We start from the raw sequence: 11,199 nt of genomic DNA, 5'->3' as shown, positions 1-11,199 counted from the left end.
TTCTGTTCACTCGATTAACATTACAGGCTTTAATGCTAAGTGTCTTTTAATGCATTGTTTTCGGATCAGATAGTACATATTTGATACACATTTAATTATGGTAATAATATTCTTGGATTATTGATTGATTCTCTCTTCTCAAGCGCAAGGAGGAGGAAAATATCGAAAAAGATTTGATTGGAGATATATCTGTAACTTGAATATGTTTATTAAAGTGACTTTTATAATATAAACAAGGCAAGGATAAAAAAACAAAAAATAATTTATACACAGTTGTTGGAGGAGGAAGGAGGAGGAGCATTTAGAACAAAAACCGAATTGTATTTAATATATTTGTTTGTATGGTATATTTATGTATGCATATGTATACTGTACTGGGATTTTGGTGGCCAATGACTAAATGCTATGCATGAACAAACATTTTAATTTCATTTCTCATTTCCTTCTCAACTTACACTCGTACGTGCAACCGCGCAGATGCTTGGCACCGATAAAACTTAGCATCCGACTTCTAAAGCCACTATACACTAAAACATCCTCGATCTGTATCTGTATCAAATATAGCTGAATTTTATAAAATGATTGCTGTTTCTGTTTCCGTTTGAATCTTTTGTGTAATTGTGATTCTTTTTACGCCTCTCGTCGCACTTAAGTAGTGAATCAGCCCGTTACAGTGTGTGCATAAAAGTCTATTGAGCATCTCCAGAATCCTCTGCATCCTATTTCTGAATTTTCTTTGTTCGTTGCAAGCTGTCTGACTGCTCTGTGGTTGTGTGGGTTCTCAAGCTGTTTGTTTGCAGATGTGTGTGTGTGTATTTCTGTGTGAAGGGGTATGTGTTTAGCTATTGTAGTTATTTGGGAACTGACTCGACTTCTATGACTACGCCAGCCAGTGCATTAAGCTGTTGGCATAGGCCATCGGCTTGACATCGGGATGTGGCTAAACAAAATAAACAAAACAAAAATATTGTCAAGAAAACGACTTTTTGAGAACATTTGCTTCAATTCTTACCACAGCCTTGAATGATGTGTAATTTGGTTTCATGTCGTTACCCGTAATTGTAATAAATGCGCCCATATTGCCCATAGTATCACTAAAAAGAATATGAGAACATAGTTTGTCTTTAGGAAAAAGGTTAGCCGTTGATTACTTACCAATAGTTCGGGGCAGAGAAGACGGTGATGCATTGTCCGTTGTGGGCCACCTCGTAGCCCATATCCTTGACTTCGTGGCTGCGTATGATATAGTCCAAGTTATTCAGCTTACAGAATGCTTCAGTTACATCTGGGCCAAACTGTATGCCGACACCCCGCTTGGACGGCCCTCGGCCCATCCATTGCTGTGGATCGGACCACAACAATTCGCACATGAGTCCCTCCTCGGGTGGCTGACAGTTTCGCTCGATTCTCCTGATGTTGTCCAGTGTGACATTATCCGAGGAAAAGAGACCGCCGTGCATCACCAGTATCTTCTGATTGATGCAGTGGCACAGTGGCAGCCAGTTGAACACTTGCGTGAATATGTCCGCCATGGTGCTAGTGTATTTAGCTGTTACCTCGCCCGTGAACCCGTACATTTGGTTCATATTGATACTCTCATGGTTACCTAGAATCAGTAGGATATTGTTCAGAGGACTTAATTGACTTTTTGGTGAGTTGTAACTTACCGCGGGATAAGAAGAAATGATTGGGATAAAGCAGTTTGAAGCCAAACAACGTGAAAATGCATTCCACAGAGAAGGAGCCTCTGTCCACAAAGTCACCATTGAACAAATAGGGATTCTTCTCGGATGGCAGACCATTTATATCGAAGATGTTCATCAAATCATAGAACTGGCCATGTATGTCACCGCAAATCGTAAACTTATCCTCATCCTTCACAGTGATGTCCACCAGAGAAGGCTGGGCTCGCATGTAAGTATCAATTTCGCAGAGTATCTAAAATGGGAGGGATTTATGTCGTGTTTTCGATGTGCCTTGGCTTACGCATTCTCACTTTGTAGGCGAATTTGCGATGCAATCGCTTTTGTCCCTTGTAATGCTCCATCAGATCCTTCATAAACTGCAAGGTTACTTTTCCATCCTCCAGTTGTGGTCCTTTGTAGTCATCCTCAATAGCTGGAATGCCCACATAATTATACATAAGCTACATAATACTAATAGTGGCTACTTACTTATGGTTTCCATGTCCCTGTACATCTCTGAGAGTGTTTTTTCGGGCTTGTCAACTGCAATGGCCCGCTCGAAGGCACGCATTTTCACAATCTTCGTGCACTCCGTGAATTTGAGCTTAGCATCCTTGTCATTGGGTCGGCACTTGGCTACCTGTAAATATATTCAACGGCTGTTCATATGTTGAACTTTGCTGGCGAGGTTCTACTTACAAATTCAAAGTCGCATAGCGCCTGCTTGAACTTTCCCAGCGACATATGCGCCGCTGCCCGACGGTAGTATCCCTTCAGGTATCCAGGATCTGCTTTCACCGCCGACACACCGTCCTGCAGGGCATAGCCAAAGCTTTCCTGGCGCAGATGAGCCAACGATCGGTTGGCATAATAAACCGCGCTGTTGGGATACAGGTCTATGGCTTTGGTATACATGTCGATGGCTTTTGTAAATTCCTTGGCTGTTCACATGTTGGGAAATCGAAGGAAATTGGGTCAGTAAGATTACTAATTATTCTCTCATGATATGCTAGGCGCTTGGAACTTGGGGACTTTTAAATTATAGCACAGTGATAGTTTTTGTTCCTGTTTTCAGGTTAGGTTGAAAAAGGTACTCGGAATGTATGGTTTTGCAACGCATATGGATGTCCATGCACTCTGCAATCTGGGAATGGCACGGTGTATGTTATAAATTGAAGTGTGTCACTTACTTTTGAGCAAATCATTTCCCTGATTTTTGTACTGCTCGGCCGCGGCAAAATCTTGATCATTTTTTGGGCCGCCCTCTTCTAATACCGATTCTGGTTCCTTGCTGTCCGCAATCTCCGCGTTAGGTGCGCCCGGCTGTTTTTGGTAGCTTTCGCCAGTCGCTTGCTGTGTTTCTAGCTTGGACGAAGACATATCTTTTGTTGTAATAAGTGATTTTCTAAAAGTTATTTACTGTCTGAAAATGTTCAAGGGTTGGCAAACGACAGGTTGAATACTGCTAGTGCTGTGCAGTGCTGCCAACTTCTATCAGAAATAGAAGCTGTTTCTAACTTGAAAAAAGCGAAAAAAGCTGAAAATTAAAAGAGAATAAAATAAAAACGTAAACAATGTTGTTAACAATTTTGTATTATTTTCATTAAGCCATCGAGCTCTGTGGGGGCTAGCTTCTGATTCGCATCGTACCAATCATGATTATATAATTATGTGGCATTTCGTAGTCAAAACAGCATTTTGCAAGTCTTCGCAAGCCATACCGTATATTAACCATTAACCATATTATTACCATGTAAAAACAGAATTTAGTGTAATATCCTTCCACGGATTTCCTTAGTTTTGTCTTATCCGGATTAACCTGGCTTAATACCTGGCTTAACCTGCCATGTCAAAAAATCAGCTTTTTTTGACCAGAATCTTTTTAGATGTAAGCCTCGAAAACATGGTGCTGTCACTGATATTTTCCCCCTTTATTAAATTAAATTAATATCGCTATACTTGCATTCAATTTATGAATATTTTCATCTTTAAGGTAATCGAAAATTTTGCCAGTTCCATTTTTCTTTGAGCACAAGATTTTGTTGACGGAAAAAGGTAAAAAAAAGTCAGGTTTTAGAATTTGGAAATAATCTGGTAAACTAGTGGTGGTATTGGCAACTATCGTGAAAAAAAAAAATGATGAACCGGCCACTTTATGCATCTGTAGAACAAATGCTGAAAAAAAGCCAAACACATACAAAAATCCACAATTCCCGCATCTGGTCGTAAAAAAATCAGATCTGACGGTAAAAGAGCGTAATCGACAGCACAGGTTCTGCGAAACATCATATCGATATGAAAACGACGAAAACAATAATCTAGTCAGCAATGCTAACTCTAACGGCTAAACATTTGAATAAATGTTTTATTTAATATATATTTTCTTATTTCGTTGATTGATGCTTATTTGAGACGTCTCACTACAGGTGCAGCTCGTCGATAACGATATCGTGCAAACAGCTGACTTGAGTCGGATTTATACAAAGCGGAGCTGCGAGAAAACTTAGAAACGGAAACGGGTTTCATTGCTGGTATAGAAACTTTGGAGGCGCTGAGCAGCAGAGTATAGTATAGTAGAGTGTGGCATTGCAGTGGCAAGCAGCACCAGAAACAGTCCCAGCTCAGTTCAATCCAGCGCATCATTGTAATTGAAAAGTATCAAGCCCGTGATTGTGAGCGAGTGCGGGGGTGCAATATCGTGGGAAACAGACGCGTAATCAAACGTAAATGATGTCCATGAGCAATCTATCAATAGACGGGGAATTCCGTTACATTATTCAATGGTTTCACGAGTGGAGCGAACTGCAGCGCGACGACTTTGTGTATGTGTTTGTGGAGTACCTAACCAGAGGCTCCAGTGTACATGTGAATGGCATTGTAAACGCCCTGGCAACCGCAGGCGTGCAGGACAAGCCCATGAGCTTGTTCCAGTGTCGTGTAAGTATTAGAAAGTTCCCAGCCCCGGCGACCAGCAGCCCAATCTAACTGTGCATTGTCAACAGATTAAGCTGTTTCGTGAATGGAGCCCCAAGTGGCCGATCGAGTTCAAATGCCAGCTGCAGGAAAAGATCAACGAAATCGACTCGAAAGTGGGGGAAAAGATCATCAATGAGCTAAAGGGGCACCATGGCGGCGTGCACAATGGTGACGTAGCCGTTCATTTAAATGAAAATGGAGCAGCAACGGGCGAAGACATCGAACTGGAGCAGCCTGCTGCAGTCGCAGCTGCTGTGCCACCTCCAGCAGCGGCTCCAGCAGCAGATGCGGAGTCTCTCGAGGCTCCGGCCCCCAACCAGGCGGTGCAGGCAGAAGCAGATAATGATAACCATTTAGCAGCGGTATTGCGTCAAGAAACGCCAGTTGATGACGACGACGAGGACGACAATGAGCAGCGTGCGTCTGCTGGCGACGATTGCAATGCTGATGTAAATGGCCATTATTTATCGGCTACGGTGACAACAACTGCGGTGAATACATCGCCCTCGACATCTCCATCGCCATCGCCCCAGCCCCAACCCCAGCCCCAACTCCAGCCGAGCGTCGAACCTGTAGAACAGGTCGAGAATAACGTTACAGTCTCGGTAGCCTCTCCCGAGGTGATACCCCCGGTGGCATAGATGCACAGAGTGCTTTCTTGTTCCCGAGACAAACCAGAACAAATAATGCGAAGGCCTAATGAGTAGTTAAGTATTTTTAGTCGTATGACATTCCATTCTACAACATGCATTTCTAGTTATGTAAGTTCTGCCGTTCGCGAATTCTATGAGATAAGCAAAACTAATCCGAACATCTACTGTTCTAAAGCACAAGCTAACCAACGACTTTGGGGTCACATAATCCTGCTCACATTCCATTTCTAATTTTGTGCGTATTTTTTTCATCAACTATCCTAAGCGCATCCATCAACTGTAAACTAAACACATACAGATCAAATACACGAGAAGAGCTCATTTGAGAAGCTCCCCCCAATGCCAATGGCGAACGCATTCTATCCTATTCTGCAGATCTGGTTCCAAGTTTGGCGCGGGAAACGCACTGAAACATGTTTAGTTCGGTTCTCTTGGCTCTGGTTACTCAGCTTTTGCCGGCAATATCTTTGCCCGCTTCAGACGCCGCTTCAGACGCCGCTGCAGGCTGCCTGCCGCGCGATGTTTTGGGCAGCGGCCGCTCTTTTGTCTAAATTAAGTTTATGGCTTGATAATTGGCTTTTTCGTGTTCTCTTTTTGTTGTGATTCGTCGCCCCACATTGAAATCGAAATGGAAATGAAAATGGAAATAAGATATGTAAGCTCACAGATTGAACCAATTTATTTCAATTTCGCACATCGACGGGAAACGTTGTGTTCGCGGCAGCTCACAGATTCATTCGATTCCGATCAGTGATTGACAAAAAATACGAAATGCGGCAACACCTTGCGAAACTCGTCTGCCTATTGTGCTGCATTCTGTGCCTCCTCCGATGTGAGTATCTTAGTAACTATTTAAAGTTTTCGTGTGCGTGCGTGCGTGCTATATAAAAGACTCTAGAAGCGAACGCATTTTCGTTCGGAAAAGGGAATTGAATCCAATTAAAGAACAGCGCGCTTTGTGGGTCACGGCCAATGGCTAGAAATTCCCAGCAGCAGCAAATGTGCTCGGCCAGCGCCGCAAAACGAAGGGCAATAAACCGCGAAAACGTAGCCAAAAAGTGAGTGTGTGAGTAATTGCCGCCGTGCTGCGGGAGACGGGTCACTTCTGGTTTGGCGCTGGCCGACATTGACCTTGGCCGGAGTAAGCGTTGAGTAAGCCTGTTCTCGTTTCAGCCGATTTCGGGTGTGCCAGTTTGAGAGCTTGCAACTGCATCCGGATCAAAGAGTGCGTTGCCTTCACCCGTCTTCTGCTGCATCATCAGCCGGAAGAGCGGGCCGCTGTCTTTGCGAAGGTACACGCGGCAGGCTGTGGCTATGAAGGAATCGATCCCCTGGTCTGCTGCCCTCAGAGCCAGCACCAAAGTCGACACCGCCATGAGTCCACGGTCAGGCCCATGCGCATGCTACGTTTTGCCCCACCGGACGAGCGCTGGATTTGGGGCGACAGTCGTCTGTCTCCGCCAGCCTTTGGCCAGGACGAAACAGAAATGAATCTGCACGACTACTGGGACTTCAAGGAGCAAAGAAACTGTCCCCAGCCAGTAGATCCAGAGTTTTATGATCATCGCTTTGGCAGTGGAAGCGGTCACTCATTCCACTACGACATCGACCATGGCAGCAACGATTGGCACTCGCCGCGTCCTGCCCCAGAGGACAAGCCTATCGTGTTTCCCGGGGACTTGCGCTTCCTGCGACATGGCGGGGAACAGGAGACCAGCACAGACGTGAGTCAAGGTCCACCCTTGGCACCTTTTACCACGGCCCTGCCGTCAACCACCACGTCTGCTTCTCCTACTGCTGTTCCTGCGACAGTGTCCTCCTGCGGAATAAGCATCGAAAGCCGTTTGCTTGGAGGAGAACAGGCCACTGCAGGACAATACCCATGGTTGGCTAGGATCGCCTACAGAAACAGAAGTAAGTAAAGGACACACGTGGACTCCTTGGAACTGCTCTAATTTAGAATTTGAATGGCAAACATAAGCGCCTGCTTGTATGTGATACTTGGATTAATTGTGTCCGGGATATTGTGTAGATGAGTATTTGGGTGACCTTGCCCTCGTGTTTGTTGCAAACTGGTAAATATAATAAACCCCTGCTAGCGATCCTAGCCCATCTCGTTGGCCACAGCTCCTAGCTTGATGGTCGAAGCGACTCCTGCGGCAAAGAGCCCCACAGCTATGGCCATGGACAAGCGGCCTCCAGGTAATGCTGTTTGTTCTCTTTTGGGATTTGGGCCTTGTCCGAAGCCCTGAGCTTCACCATATCCGCTTCCAGTGCCTGTGCCTGTGCCTGGGCCACCGCCTCGACCATTGTTGTAGCCTTTGCCAGGAGCACCGCCAGTGCCAGAACCGGCGCCATATCCGCTGTCAATGCCTTTGCCAGAAGCATCAGTTGGACCGCCGCCGTATCCACCGCTGCCACCATCAGGACCAGTGCCAGGTTCACCGCCACGAACACCGACAGGATCACCGTAACGCTCTCCGTTCGGGCCAACGCCATATCCACCATCAGGTCCAAAGGCAACAACCCGGTCATCATCTGACTCATCTGCAGGACCACGTGTTCTACGGCCAGAGGTACCAGCACCTCCAGCACCAGCGCCTCCAGCACCACCTGGCTTGCTAATCGGACACAGTTCTTCTCCACACGGGTCTGGTCCGCACCGCCCCCGACGTCCCATGGGTGGACCTGGGCCGCATGGCGGACGACGGCCAGCGGGTGGGCCGCCATTCTGTGAAACGTGTTGTCCGGATCCTTGGGAAGGATGCCCATTAGCATTACAAGCGTCTGACTGTTTTCCGTCTGGCGCACAGGGACACCCTTTTTTCTCCATTATCGATAGGGCGCTGTTGAATGAGAAGAAATCGCATGAATCATCCATTCCAAAAACTATTTCAGGCAGCAACCGCATCAGCTTCCGCTGCTCGGGATCGCTGATCGCCAGCAACTATGTTGTGACAGCCGCCCATTGTGTGGTTAACCTGGTTGGCGACCTGGAAGTGTAAGTGTTTTGGCAAGGGATAATACTCCCGCCCATTCTAATGCAGCTATTACCCCACTCCCAGATCCCATGTGCGGCTCGGCGATGCACCGGCCAATGCGGAGGATTCCTCCAATCTGTTTGCCATCGACCAAGTGTTGGTGCACCCGAATTTCGACCAGCCCAGATATGCCAACGACATTGCTCTGCTGCGGCTCAACAGTACGGCTAGTAAGTGCATCCATCCATTCCATCCCCCATGTCTGCCACGCCACTAACTTTATCGTCCCCTCAGGTACCTTTACGCCCATTTGCTTACCTTTGACCAGCACTGAGACCCTCGGGAATAGGCTGATTGGGCAAACGGGAGTTGCCGCCGGCTGGAGCACTGCGAATTCGGAAGGTATGTCTTGAAACAAGGTCGTAATATGCTTTGGTATCTGTGTGGGTTCGTTTTTCAATAGAGATATTGTTGCTTTAGCATCGAACGGCACACGTTCGATTTGACTGGATTTACCAGTTGACTGGAATAGGTGTACCACAGCAGGAAAATGCAAAGCCTACCATGATTAAAAAAAAATCCGTCTGCATATTTGTAATTTCAGGTAACATCTCTACCAATTCGACATCATCCACGGTGCGGTTTATTCGGCTGCCCATAGTGAACACCACCAGCTGTGCGATTGCGTATGCCACTCTCAGCGAGAACTTCCAGCAGCCGATTGTGATCACACCCAGTCACCTGTGTGCCCAGGGCCAGCCGATGAATGACGTGTGCCGTGGGGACAGCGGCGGGCCGTTCATGGACGATGGTACCTCTGGCCTGTTGGCCATCAATGGACGCTATACGCTCATTGGCATTGTGGCCTTTGGACCGACTTTGTGTGGTGTTACCACAATTCCGGGTGTTTACACGCTGGTCAGCAGCTTTTCGGACTGGATTCAGAGGAGCATCAGCAGGACGCCCAATACCTGACCAGCTGCAACAATGGGAGGCGTCCATCCAAAGCTTTCTTTCAATGCCAAAGTCTACAGTGTAGAAGTGTAATTTTAGCGATCATAAAAAACCGAGATTAAATCAATTGTCTTTATACCTGATACGAATTTGATAGCGAGAGCAAAAGCTTCCGATCAAAGCTCACGCAAAGCTTCGCTTTGGGCCGCTCCGCACTGCTCCACGGGAATTCCGTTTTAGTCATCGCTTTTTATTCGCAGCTGAAGATCAGCCCCCATTATCGCGGTGTTTATTTTGATATCAGCTGCCCCAAGCTGCGATATCAATCGACGACGTCTTGAGAAAGGATTAAGCGAGGCAGACACTACATGAAAAATGTTCAAAATAGAGTACATCTGTTTTATTTGTGGGATTTTAGCAAACTTGTCAGCCGTGTTAGGTCGTAAGTAAACATTGAAGAAGGTATACTGATTGGCTTGTGCTCTGGGCCTTCACATGTCTTCTGAAACCCCAAAACCTGTTCCATTGCCTATATATCTAAATCTAATGCTAATAGTTTTTAGATATTCAGAGGCTGTTTGCCAAACGGAATTTTTGTTTATTTTTGGAATTAGATATGCATTTTTGCTCAATTCAGACTAAATTACATACAGTGTTTAATCATTTGCCCCCCAGAGTTCTATTTCCCCAATGAGGCCACCCAAGTGCCCAACTATGGGCGATGCATTACGCCCAATCGGGAACGGGCCCTGTGCATCCATCTGGAGGATTGCAAATATCTCTATGGCGTGCTGACGACGAGCCCTCTGCGTGACACCGACAGACTCTACCTCAGTCGCAGCCAGTGTGGCTATACGAACGGTAAGGTATTGATCTGCTGCCTGGATAGGTACCGGGACACCAGCCCGACCACGATGCAGCAGTCGGTCCAACCAAACATCACCAATAGCAATCTGCTGCCGCTGCCAGGCCAATGCGGCAATCTGTTGTCCAATCGTATTTACGGTGGCGTCCGAACCAAAATCGACGAGTTCCCCTGGATGGCATTGATAGAATACACCAAGAGTGAGTGCCTAAGATACGTCCGACTTCTTGTTCCCTTTTCATTTATTCTTTTCCGCAGCCGCTGGCAAAAAGGGCCATCATTGCGGTGGCTCCTTGATTAGCACTCGGTATGTGGTGACGGCCTCGCACTGTGTCAATGGTAAGGCCCTGCCCGCCGACTGGCGACTGACTGGTGTGCGCCTGGGCGAGTGGGACACCGCCACCGATCCCGACTGCGAGTTGGACGTACGGGGCATGAAGGACTGTGCACCTGCGCACTTGGATGTGCCTGTCGAGCGGACTATACCACATCCCTCCTACATTCCCAGCTCTAAAAACCAGGTTAACGACATTGCTTTGCTACGTTTGGGCAACCAAGTGGAGTACACCGACTTTGTGCGGCCCATTTGCTTGCCCCTGGACGTGAATCTGCGCTCAGCCACGTTTGATGGCATTACCATGGATGTGGCTGGCTGGGGAAAGACGGAAGAGATGTCCTCCAGCAATCTGAAGCTCAAGGCTGCCGTGGAAGGGACCAGAATGGACGACTGCCAGGCCGTGTACAACCGTCAGGACATAATGCTGGAGGACACACAGATGTGTGCAGGCGGCAAAGAGGGCATCGACTCGTGTCGCGGTGACTCCGGGGGTCCGCTGATAGGCCTGGACACAAACAAAGTAAATACTTACTATTTCTTGGCGGGCGTGGTTTCCTTCGGGCCCACGCCCTGCGGCCTGGCGGGCTGGCCAGGAGTGTACACGCTCGTGGGAAAATACGTTGACTGGATCCAAAATACAATTGAGCCATAAATGTTGTGTAAGTGTAATTGTAAACCACATTTAAATTGTAAATTGTAAATAAATCTTATAAACAAATTACGCGCCAAATAGAGCAACTGCAGGGCT

General features: G+C 47.0%; 5 protein-coding genes across 5 annotated transcripts; 3 read left to right on the top strand and 2 right to left on the bottom strand.

Annotated features, from left to right (window-relative positions):
• Positions 1-300: 300 nt before the first annotated feature.
• On the bottom strand, positions 301-3,096 carry LOC6587765 (serine/threonine-protein phosphatase 5). The gene is made up of 8 exons (XM_002013700.2): positions 2,876-3,096; positions 2,385-2,626; positions 2,175-2,325; positions 1,997-2,118; positions 1,668-1,938; positions 1,156-1,606; positions 1,013-1,094; positions 301-940 (listed from the first exon to the last, which is right to left on the bottom strand). Exons 1-8 carry the CDS (start codon positions 3,063-3,065, stop codon positions 881-883), a joined length of 1,569 nt encoding a protein of 522 aa, XP_002013736.1. The 5' UTR covers positions 3,066-3,096; the 3' UTR covers positions 301-880.
• A 1,034-nt stretch (positions 3,097-4,130) lies between these two features.
• LOC6587790 (myosin-1) lies at positions 4,131-5,654 on the top strand. The gene is made up of 2 exons (XM_002013699.2): positions 4,131-4,622; positions 4,688-5,654. The coding sequence occupies exons 1-2, from the start codon at positions 4,413-4,415 to the stop codon at positions 5,300-5,302; spliced, it is 825 nt and encodes a 274-aa protein (XP_002013735.2). The 5' UTR covers positions 4,131-4,412; the 3' UTR covers positions 5,303-5,654.
• Positions 5,655-5,969: 315 nt separating this feature from the next.
• On the top strand, positions 5,970-9,331 carry LOC6587898 (CLIP domain-containing serine protease 2). The gene is made up of 6 exons (XM_002013696.2): positions 5,970-6,146; positions 6,488-7,228; positions 8,213-8,315; positions 8,380-8,525; positions 8,590-8,697; positions 8,900-9,331. Exons 1-6 carry the CDS (start codon positions 6,086-6,088, stop codon positions 9,268-9,270), a joined length of 1,530 nt encoding a protein of 509 aa, XP_002013732.2. The 5' UTR covers positions 5,970-6,085; the 3' UTR covers positions 9,271-9,331.
• Positions 7,249-8,827, bottom strand: LOC6587687. Its single transcript, XM_002013697.2, has 2 exons — positions 8,614-8,827; positions 7,249-8,160 (listed from the first exon to the last, which is right to left on the bottom strand). Exon 2 carries the CDS (start codon positions 8,090-8,092, stop codon positions 7,490-7,492), a length of 603 nt encoding a protein of 200 aa, XP_002013733.2. The 5' UTR covers positions 8,093-8,160; positions 8,614-8,827; the 3' UTR covers positions 7,249-7,489.
• Positions 9,332-9,500: 169 nt separating the features above from the next.
• LOC6587691 (serine protease easter) lies at positions 9,501-11,169 on the top strand. The gene is made up of 3 exons (XM_002013695.2): positions 9,501-9,691; positions 9,925-10,314; positions 10,373-11,169. Exons 1-3 carry the CDS (start codon positions 9,625-9,627, stop codon positions 11,101-11,103), a joined length of 1,188 nt encoding a protein of 395 aa, XP_002013731.1. The 5' UTR covers positions 9,501-9,624; the 3' UTR covers positions 11,104-11,169.
• Positions 11,170-11,199: the final 30 nt, after the last annotated feature.

This window comes from Drosophila persimilis, unplaced genomic scaffold, assembly GCF_003286085.1.
Source record: "Drosophila persimilis strain 14011-0111.01,24,50 unplaced genomic scaffold, DperRS2 tig00000000-arrow-pilon, whole genome shotgun sequence".
NCBI classification, from domain to species: domain Eukaryota; kingdom Metazoa; phylum Arthropoda; class Insecta; order Diptera; family Drosophilidae; genus Drosophila; species Drosophila persimilis.
Note: the sequence above shows the minus strand (reverse complement) of the source record. Positions and strands in the feature narration are given on the sequence as shown.

What these genes read in the sequence shown, in the direction of transcription:
- LOC6587765 (XM_002013700.2), bottom strand. Translation starts at nt 3,065, where the DNA reads ATGTCTTCGTCCAAGCTAGAAACACAGCAAGCGACTGGCGAAAGCTAC. An exon ending in CAGGGACATGGAAACCATAA is followed by an intron (nt 2,119 to 2,174) that starts GTAAGTAGCCAC and finishes TGGGCATTCCAG; the next exon opens with CTATTGAGGATGACTACAAA. An exon ending in ACACATCATTCAAGGCTGTG is followed by an intron (nt 941 to 1,012) that starts GTAAGAATTGAA and finishes TATTTTGTTTAG; the next exon opens with CCACATCCCGATGTCAAGCC.
- LOC6587790 (XM_002013699.2), top strand. Translation starts at nt 4,413, where the DNA reads ATGATGTCCATGAGCAATCTATCAATAGACGGGGAATTCCGTTACATT. An exon ending in TGAGCTTGTTCCAGTGTCGT is followed by an intron (nt 4,623 to 4,687) that starts GTAAGTATTAGA and finishes CATTGTCAACAG; the next exon opens with ATTAAGCTGTTTCGTGAATG.
- LOC6587898 (XM_002013696.2), top strand. Translation starts at nt 6,086, where the DNA reads ATGCGGCAACACCTTGCGAAACTCGTCTGCCTATTGTGCTGCATTCTG. An exon ending in CTGGTTGGCGACCTGGAAGT is followed by an intron (nt 8,316 to 8,379) that starts GTAAGTGTTTTG and finishes CCCCACTCCCAG; the next exon opens with ATCCCATGTGCGGCTCGGCG. An exon ending in GCGGCTCAACAGTACGGCTA is followed by an intron (nt 8,526 to 8,589) that starts GTAAGTGCATCC and finishes TCGTCCCCTCAG; the next exon opens with GTACCTTTACGCCCATTTGC.
- LOC6587687 (XM_002013697.2), bottom strand. Translation starts at nt 8,092, where the DNA reads ATGCTAATGGGCATCCTTCCCAAGGATCCGGACAACACGTTTCACAGA.
- LOC6587691 (XM_002013695.2), top strand. Translation starts at nt 9,625, where the DNA reads ATGTTCAAAATAGAGTACATCTGTTTTATTTGTGGGATTTTAGCAAAC. An exon ending in CTTGTCAGCCGTGTTAGGTC is followed by an intron (nt 9,692 to 9,924) that starts GTAAGTAAACAT and finishes TTTGCCCCCCAG; the next exon opens with AGTTCTATTTCCCCAATGAG. An exon ending in ATTGATAGAATACACCAAGA is followed by an intron (nt 10,315 to 10,372) that starts GTGAGTGCCTAA and finishes TCTTTTCCGCAG; the next exon opens with CCGCTGGCAAAAAGGGCCAT.